The sequence below is a fragment of the Cupressus sempervirens genome, chromosome 4, assembly GCF_028749045.1.
Source record: "Cupressus sempervirens isolate cs-2001-9-10 chromosome 4, ASM2874904v1, whole genome shotgun sequence".
NCBI lineage: Eukaryota > Viridiplantae > Streptophyta > Pinopsida > Cupressales > Cupressaceae > Cupressus > Cupressus sempervirens.
In genome coordinates, this window is record NC_143121.1 from 171,266,513 (window position 1) to 171,277,690 (window position 11,178).

At 34.1% G+C, this 11,178-nt stretch overlaps 1 protein-coding gene across 1 annotated transcript; it reads left to right on the forward strand.

Annotated features, from left to right (window-relative positions):
- The first annotated feature begins 1,867 nt into the window (after positions 1-1,867).
- LOC149560525 (disease resistance RPP13-like protein 4) lies at positions 1,868-4,781 on the forward strand. The gene has a single exon (XM_089823615.1). The coding sequence runs from the start codon at positions 1,917-1,919 to the stop codon at positions 4,668-4,670; it is 2,754 nt and encodes a 917-aa protein (XP_089679741.1). The 5' UTR covers positions 1,868-1,916; the 3' UTR covers positions 4,671-4,781.
- The last annotated feature ends 6,397 nt before the right edge of the window (positions 4,782-11,178 follow it).

Consider the following 11,178-nt stretch of genomic DNA (forward strand, 5'->3'; position numbering starts at 1 on the left):
GAATAGAACGTATTCCTGTTCTCCGTTTGGTTCAGCCAATATTTGATGAGAATTTGTGGACCTAAAAATTTATGTTTTCTAAAATTAAAAAAAATGGAATAGGAATATGTATTCCAATAACACCTATTTTGGCGGAATTGCAAAACTCCATTTTTGGGCCAAAAGTGGAATACGTATTCCATTTTTGCTTCGTATTCCAATCCCGTTTTGGTGCATCCAAACAAGGAATTCAAATTTTTTTGAATACGTATTCCTATTCCGCTCACCAAACAGGCTCTTAGAAATTGCCAATTGTAAAGGTTTAAAAAGGCATGCCAACAAACTCTTTTTTTTATTTAATTTCTCAATGGAAAAAATGGAAAAGACTACTAGCAAATAAGAGTAGAGCTAATAGCAAAATATCAATTACAATTTAAAATTTCAGAAAGATTGACTAAACCATAGGATGAGTGAAATAATTGAGAATCTTGCACAATTATCAAGAAAGAGATTAATTCTAAAAAGCATTGAAAACTTTAGTATCCTACTAAAGGCAGGGACTAATAAAATAAAATATGATTTTTATAATTTTATAGATTGAAAACATCAAATTATAATTTTTTTTTTTGGAAAGATGCAAAGATAGAGATAGAATAAGAGCACTCACACGGAGAAAATTGCCGAACGCATATTAAAATGTTTGATTTCAGAATTGAGTCCCCATCGACTATTACCTACCATCCTATTCAACTCTTCTGCTTAAAAAAAACTCTTTAACTTATGAGCTTATTTTAGTTTATTATTACTGTCACGTCCACCGACTCTCAACGATGAAACCGAATGAGTTTGGACATTTTTGTAGGCTTCTTTCTCAAATTAATTTCTAAGAAAATATTTATTTCACTATCATCAAACGTGCAGAGTATCTCTTTAATCATCTCACCTACTATTCTTTGAAAAGAGTGTGCTCTCTCAGGACTCAGTAGCGCTTGACTCGCTCTCCAAGGGGCATGTCTAGGAAGGACGTGAACTGTACTGTGGACCCATTTGCCTGTCTTTTTAATATATCTAACTCCGTCAGTGATTTTTTTGATCCATTTGTTTGAAATGGTCTAAATGAAATTATCTATTTCTATATCAGTGTATAAATTATTTATATATTCTTCATTTTAACCCTTCTTCTATTTGAAGAGTCTCAGTGCTTAATTCATTGACTTTGAAAAAAATAATTATTATATTTTATTGTTTATATGATCAATAAGCCATTTAAATAGACATTATTTCCCTTTCAACCAGCCTGGAGATCATTTCTGCCTCTTTAAATATTTAGAACACCACTACCTGTTTACACTATCAGACTATTATTCTTTTCATCTTCTCCATGTCAAGAAATTTAAAATAGAGTTAATGATCATGTGAATACAGCTATACGTACATTTCAACGGTCTAATGTGCAAATAATAAAAACATACGTTGAGGAAGTTTGTATATACCAGCTGCATACAGCTGTTCCACCAAAGGATGTGCGGCTTACGCTTCAATTAAAACATTGGATGGGTGATTAGCCTTGCTAAAATATTTCAGAGGGCATTTCACGCTATATTAAAAAATAGCCTAAATGAAGTTTCCTCGTACTCAATGATAGTACTGAAAGTGAAAGTCATTTTAAAAACCATTATAGACCCGCTAAATATTCTCTCTCACACGTTCCTTCCTTTGGGCCTTTCCCAGAAACTCATTCCCGAGCAATGGCTACGCAGGATGACGTCCATATTCCACAAACGATGCTTTCTTTGACTTTGTCTTGCTTCTGCTCGAACCTATAATTCCGCTATAAAATTTTGAGATATGTAGCATTATCACAATCACATCTAACAGAGTTTGGAAGTTTGAGTTGCGTTAGCTTTCAATTATTCAGTGTCCATAACACATCAAGCATGGCATCTGGACTTGCTCTCGGGTTCGCCAAAAGTGTGTTGGGAAAGCTTGGCGAGGTCGCAGTACAAGCAGCATGGGATGAAGCATCTCTTCTTCTCTACTTCAAAAGTGAGTTCAAATGGCTGGAGAAGAAGCTCAGACGGATCTGTACTTCTCTACAAGCAGCTGATGAGCAGAGTGAGCACAACCAGGATGTGAAAGAATGGCTTGGAGAACTGAGGAATATTGTTTTTGATGCAGAAGACATAATTGATGAGTGCGCTGTTGAGCATCTGTATAGAAATACCTGTACTCAATCATGTGCCTTCAATTGTAGCCAATTAGGTTTCCGGTATAAGATGGGGAAGAGAATTAAAGAGCTCAAGGAGAGGATCAGGGCTGCTTTTGAAGATGCACAAGAGCTGAAGCTTTTCCATGATGTCGCCCATCTAAATCAGCCCTCAACGAGTACATCCCAAAGTGAAAGAGGAGAAGAGTTGAGAAGGGGGAATTTCTTGCAGATGGATGAACCAGCAGTGGCTATTGACTACAAGGTCGATGAGATTCTTGCACTGTTGGAGGACCCTGCCATTGGAGTTGTTTCTACCCTGGGTATGGGCGGCCTGGGGAAAACATTCCTTCTGCAGCACGTATTCAACAGATCGAAACATAGGTATGAGTGTTCTGCCTGGATTTCTGTTTCCCAGACTTGCTCTGTCAGGAAATTGCAATGTGACATAGCCTCCCATATTGGATTAGAAATAGACAGTAGAGTAAGTGATGTGCGGGCAGCTGAATTGATACATGTAGGATTAGAAGGGAAAAGAAGTTTGATTGTTCTGGATGACGTTTGGAGGACTAGTGTAGAAGGTGATCTGATATCAAGACTTGGGCTTCCCAGCGGGCGGAATAATCAGTGTAAAGTAGTGGTTACCACAAGAAGTGTAGATGTTGCTCGAAATATGAATGCCCACATCTATGAAGTGGAACACCTCTCCGAGCACGAGAGTTGGGATCTGTTTTGCATGTATGCCTTCCCGGACCGTGAGGGGAACAACCCGCCTGAGAACCTGGAGAGCATTGCTCATCAAGTTGTAGAGGAATGCGCCAGGCTGCCGCTGGCCATAAAGACAGTTGCGGCATCCATGGCCAAGTCTCCCCTCACGTCAGATTGGGAGGCTAAATTGGGGCAGTTGAAAATGGTAGCAAAGGGAGAAGACTCTGTAATGAAGATTCTAAAACTCAGTTATGATTCTCTTCCTCCCTGTCTGAAATGTTGTTTTGCTTATCTTTCTTTCTTTCCGGAGGACACCGATGTTTCTTATACTACTTTTAAAATTGAGGAGTCTGTATACCAGGAGTATCTAATTTACTTGTGGATAGCGGAAGGATTCATTCCGCAGGAGAAAGGTAGAGAACAGTGGGATATTGGGTTAGATTATATACACCAGCTTGCAAATTTATGTTTGCTGGAAGTGAATAGAGTACATTGTTCTTACACTGTACATGACATGTTCCTTGATTTGGTTGTAAATATATGTAAAGAAAATGAGTGTGAATTTTATCTTCCGTCCAAAGAAACAAGTTGCCGCAGGTTATTACTGGCTAAGAAAGGTATAGATACTAATGTAATATCACAAAGGCATCTCAATTGTCAGCGATTTCTCCGCACACTGTCATTCTCTCAGAATCCTGGCATCAAAAGTATTCCAGAACAGATGCTTGAGCATGTCAGCTTACTCCGGGTGATTGACCTTAGCCACACTGCCATCTCCTCATTGCCAAAATGTGTGGGAAATTTCAAGCTTCTGAAGGTTTTGAATTTGTCTTACACACAGATCACGGAGGTTCCAGATTGTGTAAGAAGACTTCACAGTCTTCAGTATCTCGATGCTTCTGAATGCAAAAGACTGCGATGTCTACCAGAATGGATAGGGGAGCTCAAATCGCTTTCCCATCTCGATGTAACACGGTGCTCAGAAGAGTTAGAGAACAATTATATGCCTAAGGGGATATCAGAGCTTTTGAGTCTGAGGACGTTGAGATCAGATTACCTAATACTGGCTGCTGAAGAGAGTGAGTTCTTCACTGTTGGGGATGTTGGCAATTTAATCAATCTCAAAGAAATAAGTATTTGCTTAGATGATGAAAGGGGTTTGAGAAGTGTAGGTGACGGTGTCCTTGACCGTCTGGTCAATATGAGAATTCTGGGAGTAGAGAATAATATTCTTGCAACAGAGGAGGGTGATAGCGAAGTATCCAGTCTTCCAGAGTTCCCAGAGAAGATTAAACTTATGAAAGATCTCCAACAACTTTCAATTGCTCGCTTCTCAGTGCCAAGCTGGTTTTGTGGAATGGAACATCTGACAGACCTTACTCTTGACCAGTGCAGCGCTTATACATCGCTCCAAAAGATGCCCAACTTACGACTCTTGTATTTGAGGGATGATTCAAAATGCAGAGAATTGCCAAAGGAGTTCGGAGAGAGCGGGGGCTTTGCAAAGCTGGCTAATCTGCAGATTGAGGGCTTCCCTGTTTTGGAGGAGTTGCCGGCGTTGGAAGAGGGGGCGATGCAAAGTCTGGAAGGACTGAGGATAAATAAATGTCCGCAGGTGAAGAGAGTTCCCAAAGGATTAGAGCGGTTGAGGAGGCTGAAGGGGATAAGAGTGGAGGAGGAGAGCGCAAGTGAAGAGTTGAAGGAGAGGTTAAAAGAAGGCGGGGAGGATTGGAATAGAATTAAAGCAAACAATCCCCGCATCGAGATCCTCTTCTAGTAGGAGCTTTTGCCTCCTTTGGGCGATGTGTATAAGTTTGTGTGTAATTGTTTCACGTGAATAAATATTAATTTTTAACATAAATATAAGTTTATGTGTATATTATATAAATTATTGTGATTAATACTGCATATATAGTTGGTAATGCATTTATTTGAAAAATCCACTTTTATAAATAAAATATTTATAATAAAATATTTTTAATTAGTATTATATTTTTTTCTAACTTAATTTTATATAATAAAATATTTCTAATTGATATTTTATTTTTTCTATATTTTATTTTATATGGGTAAGAATTGTATATTTTATTTTTTCACATTAAAAAATATTTAATTTTTTATATTCATTTGAAGAGGTTTTAATTTATTTGGCTTTTTTTTTTGAGTTAGATTGTATATGAATTCTTCCAAGCAATATTTTGGAATCAAATTTTTTCTCAACATTTTTTTTAATTTCTTATTTTCTCATTTTCTTGTTCAAAAGGAAAAAACTAAAAAAGAACAAATGTTTTTTTAATCTAAATTAATAGAATATGAAGTTTTTCACAAATAAACCAAAGAAATTTACAAAGTTTCTTTAAATTCTAAGTTTGTTTCTTTAAGCTATTCTAAAATTATAAATAGTAGTTTTTTCACTTCTTTTAAGATTATTTTTGTATATATTAAATTTATTTGTATTTAGATAATTACTATGATTTAATTATTTAAAATATAGAAGGAACATTTTTCAACAATCTCTAAAATTCTTTAAGCAACTCATGAAGACATTTGTTAGTCATAAAATCACTAAATCTAAAAAAAGATGAATTATTTTCAACTATAGATTAAACTATCTCAACATCTAATAATAAATTTATAACAATAAAAAGGAATCATGATACAATTTTAGTTAAGAAATGAGAGAAGTTATCATTGAGCCATTATTTACCAGTCAAAGTCCTTACACCATCTAAAATGTGAGAACATGACATAATGAATGCCAAACTAAGTTTATATTTATCATACTAGACATAAATTCTTACACCCCATTGACATCAATGAAATTTGATGTTCTATGAGAAAAAATAAATAAGAAACTCACATGAAAGGGAAAGAAAGTAGCATAGGATAGTGCCAATATTGTCAACCCTAGATGCCATAAATAATTCACTTATAATTTAAGAAAGAATAAGGAATTGCATGATCACGAGGGGCCAAAAAGTGGTAATGGGAAAAAATGGTTTTTGTGCCTTGCTAAAAATGTTGAAATCTTCTTAGAATATTTGTATGGACCAGACAAAATATTGTTTTAGTTTGTAATTGGTTAGGGGAAAACAAGTTTAAAGGGGTTTTAAAACCTTATTAAAAAAATGATAGTACCACTAGACTATAAGAAAAAGCTAAACAACAAATGACCATCAGGAAACTAGAAAATGGAATTGAAAAGGGCCAACAACCTAATAAATTACTACAAATTCTTTAATAATTCTTCATTTTTATGAAAAAAAAGTGAATATTTATATTTAGAATATTACGAAAATTTCTATTTTCACAATCTTGTCATTTTGCACCACCACCTCTTTATTTGCTTTTATTTTCATAGGTTTTTAGAAGAAGAAGAGTTTCCTTTAGATATATCTTAGAGGGCTTGCACCTACTTGTTGAGTTGTTTAACCTCTTTAGTATTATTTTTCATCCACTACAACCCTTAATTTATTTTTCACCTTATCAAGGGACTCTTCTATCCTCCTAATTTTGTCTTTGTGATCCACCTTCATAGCCTTAATACTTTTAGCACCATTTTGGATCAAAGATAAAATCTTATCTACATTCTCTAAAGTGGGATTTTTATTTAAAAAAAGTGTCCTATCCAAAATCCATTTAGTTAGGCAATGAACCATCTATTTGATTGCATAAAGACTTTTAATGCTAACAACGTGGTCTCAATATTTTCCATGATGTGTTCCATTTATGTTAACCCTCAACTTGTACCTCTAAAAGTGAAAGAGGTGAAAAATATGAGAAGCCAGAGTATCTTGAAGAAAGACAAAATAGTCGTGGTTGTTGACTACAAGGTGGAGAAAGTTATGACATTGTTCGACAACCCTACCATTATACTTATTGCCATTTTGGGTATGGAAAGGCTAGGTAAAATATTCATTCTCTAGCATATTTACATTAGATCCTAATATAGGTGAGTGTTTGACTTGGATATAAAAATAAAATATTCATTCTCTAGCATATTTACGATAGATCCATTTGAATATTAATTCTTTAAAGTTATAAATATGTTTGATGATGTTGCTTTAATAGTGATGTAAGGAATCTATGAGGACTTGAGTTGGTTAGTAATATCACAAATTATGAGTTTTGTAAACAAGTATATGTCCATGTTTAAGAAATGATGCAAATCATATTGGTTAGAAAAAATAATATTCTTTCAGTTTTAGTATTATATTTTTTGTTCTCTAAGTTTCTTTGGTGAGGTACTATACAAGGACTGGTGGTGTGAACTCCACTCTCAAGGTAACTATATTGATATGGAGGTTCCAGCTTAGATGACCCTTTGTTGTGGGATTGTAATTTTAATTTATGAAGATATGACAACTAGTTATTCACCCCTTTGGAGATGATTATCAAGAGCGAGCCTCTCCATCCAAATATTTCTGTCAATAAAGTTCAAATTTTTTATTTAGACACTTCATATGTACTTACCATATGAAGATATAATAAAGAGTATAATTACATGCATCATCATTTTTGTGAACAACCTTTTTGCTATACATGCAATACATATTTTACTATACATGCAATGGTTACATCCTTGGCTTCCATTGTTTGGCCAGCGTATGGAGCCTTTATATCAAACCATTTGTTATAAATTAGGGTATGTGCTTCATGCCTAGCATTCAAGTGATGCATCTACATATGCAATTTTATCATCTTGGAAAATTATATTTGATCTTGCTAGCTAGGAACAACTAATTGTTCATTTTTTTTACCTAACATGATGATAGTTCTATAGGAATTTGTAATCAACCTAACTAATCAAAAACTAGACCAATTTAACTAGATTATGGCTCAAGCATGTGCTATTCCGATTTATCATGTGGTTGCAATGTTGGAGACAACATTTTTTATTTATGTAGGATATGGAGGAAGAGCAGTGGTGTTGGCAAACATGAAAATTTAATATGCGAAGCCACCTTAAGGAACTTGTGTATGCTCTTGAAAAACATGTCATTAGAAATGTTCATCATGAACTTTTTTCTTCTACATGTTTTTGCATAGAGCCTTCACACACCTAGTGCTCACAAATGTCTACTTAAGAATGTATGTGAACATGCAATGCACTACTATGTGATGAAATATGTAGAAAATCATATAATCCTTCATCACACAAGGTCTTTTTCTTGTTGTTCTCATTCATTAATTTAAGCACCCAAGTTTGCATTTCAAATCATGACTTATCTATTTTAGGCTTAAGAGCTAGTACAACAGCCTAGAAAGAGTATCTAAGAAGAGATGGATCTCAAATTCATTCATTAATAAAAATATAGTATTCATTCAATTTTCACATGAAGTAAAAAATAATTTTGAGCATCTGTAAAATAATCTTATAATGTCCAAAGCTAACATCAAACATTAGTTCATCCTTTAATATTCATTAATAGTAGCACATAAACACATAAAATTCAATAACATGTGAATAAGGTATTTAAAGATGCCTCAACCAATTATGATTTAATTTTAGATCACCTACCAGTTTAGTTTGGAATTTTGATCTCACCAAAAATCATAAAATGTAAGAACAAATATGCCAAAAAGAGCATAAAAAGATGATTATCGTGCACCAATCATGTTTTTTTTAAAATCTCTTTTGGCACAATCATTCTTACAATGTTTGGTTCAATCTCCAACTGATCAGTATGTGTTTTCAAAAATTATTCTTGGACTCTGAATCAAGAAAAAGAGAAATATCAAACATGGAAAAGATGTACATAAATACAACTAAATTTTAAACCTCAATTCTATAAACTTGCAAAGAGAATCCTAGAATTATAATTAACTATTGTGGTTTGTACTATTTGAAAATTATAGTTACAAGTGATAAAGTTATATACCTCTGATTCAGAGAGCACAAATAATGGAAATGAAGTATTGTAGAAGGTGCAAGCTCAACTGCACCCCCCTCCCCCCATCTGGATGACTCTGTTAAGTAGAGAATAGATACATCCATACATACATACATACATAGATACATACATACATATACATACATGGTTAAGTGCTACCTAACTATGGCCAAGGTTACCTAACTATGTCCAAGGCTTTTTGCACACTAGAGGCATACTCCGCCTACTAGGTTGCCTACATACCCATGATCATGGGATCAAGACACTTGAACTACTTACTCTAAAAAATATGTAGTTTTGATTTCAAATTATTTTGATGTAGTTGTATTCCTCTAACCACTGGTGAGCTTTACTCACCTAATACAACTCTTTGCCATCATACACCCACTCGAGTGAATTAGGCAGTTTTCTATAATTACAATGTTGTAATACCTTGGTGTAACCTTTGTGTTGTAGTTTATAGTTAATGAAATTTTAACCTATATACATCCTAACTCACTCCTTATGTAATTATGTTTAAAATCTTGTGACAATAATGAATGGGTCTAAATAGACCAGTCAAGTTAATACTGAAACACAGAGTTTAGCTTTCTATGTTCAAAAGTTAGGTATGCTAGGTACATATAATTTCATAAAATATAAGTCTCACGAGTTAACATATAATGTCTTAAATAGTTAAGTGCTACCTAACTATGTCCAAGACATCTACACACTAGAGGCATACTCCACCTACCAAGCAAGCTACATACCATATCCATGGAATCAATACCCTTGAACTACTCACTCTAACAAATATGTAGTTCTAGTTTCTAATTTTTTTTGATGTAACTAGATTCCTATAACCACTGGTGAGCTTTACTCACCTAATACAACTCTTCGCCATCATACACCCACTTGGGCAAATCAGGCAGTTTTTTATAATTACAATACTATATTACCCTCGTGCAACCTTTATGTTGTAGTTTATAGTTAATGTAAGGTTAACCTATATACGTCCTAACTCATTCCTTATATAGTTATATTTAAAAGATTGTGACAATACCCTTGGCCATGCTAGCTATTGTTTTAGTTTTATTATTTTTTTGTTGTGCCAAGATCTCTCTATTTATATAAATACATATGTACATACATATATAGAGATCACAAGGTCATGACAAGAAGATGCAGAGGTCACAAGGGTATGACAACTAAATGCAGTGATCACAAGGGCACGAAAATGAAATCCTAGATCTCCACTAATCTCCACAATCCACAAGATCTCACTCTCTATATATATACACATACATACATACATATAGATGCATACATATATACATACATACATATATAAATACTATTGGAAATATAGATGGAGTAACTGAGAGGAGGGGGTGAATCAGTTACCACAAAAGCAAATTCACAAATCCCTTAGATGTTTGATAAACTAGTTACTGCTGTCACTCAGTAGATGTAGTGTATATTAACTTATAACTATTTGTTAAGGATTCATAGTGACTAACATGCAACCATAAAAGAAATAACATGAACACATGAGACACCAGATTTAACACGAAAATCCAATATGGGAAAAACCACCATGTAACTAGCTACTGATTTTCACTCTTATGAAGTGAGCCCTATTAAAAGCCAACCTGGTTAAAGTTACAAAACACACTATTAGGTGTGACCTTGTTAGAGGATTAAATCACCCTGTTAGGAGTGGCCTTCCTAGAGGACTCTAGAACAATTCAATAGAATTGTCACCTTGTTAGAGGATTTACAAATGGCTGTTAAACCAACTGTGTTAAGAGATTTAGGAATCACTACTACAATGGTGAGAAAGTAACAATAAAGTGACCTAAATGAGATGCAACTGAATTTGCTGATACAGATATCTGTTTTGCTTTACTAGATCCTCACTAATAAAATATAACGTTGCTGCTCCTCAAGGATATCTAACCATCCTTCAAATTTTGCTCACACTTCTTTCTTCACACAATCAATACACTTGCAAGCTCGTTCATTACACTTTTGAATTCACAATCTTGACCTTTCATATATACCTTTCAGATTATCTAGTCAACTTATTTACAACTTGTAAATACTAATAATCATTGCATCAGTCGACTACAATTATTACATGAAATATTTAAACTTTATTTCTCAAAACAATGAAATCTTTCATTGGCTAACCTTGCTCGGTAAACACTATTCCAGAACTAATTTCTAGTGTTAACCAACTAAAGCTCAGTTAACACTACGAACTCTACAAAATTCTTTGGAGATTGAGTGAATTCAATAAACAGTGACTCTCCTTCATTAACCTTTTGAGCTCAGTTAACATTGACTTCTGCCACGAAATCCTTTGACGCCCAAGTGAGCTCAGTAGAAACTATCTCCACAGAGTAACTT

Bases quoted from the DNA above. Each gene is read 5' to 3' on its own strand.
- LOC149560525 (XM_089823615.1), top strand. From the start codon at position 1,917: ATGGCATCTGGACTTGCTCTCGGGTTCGCCAAAAGTGTGTTGGGAAAG.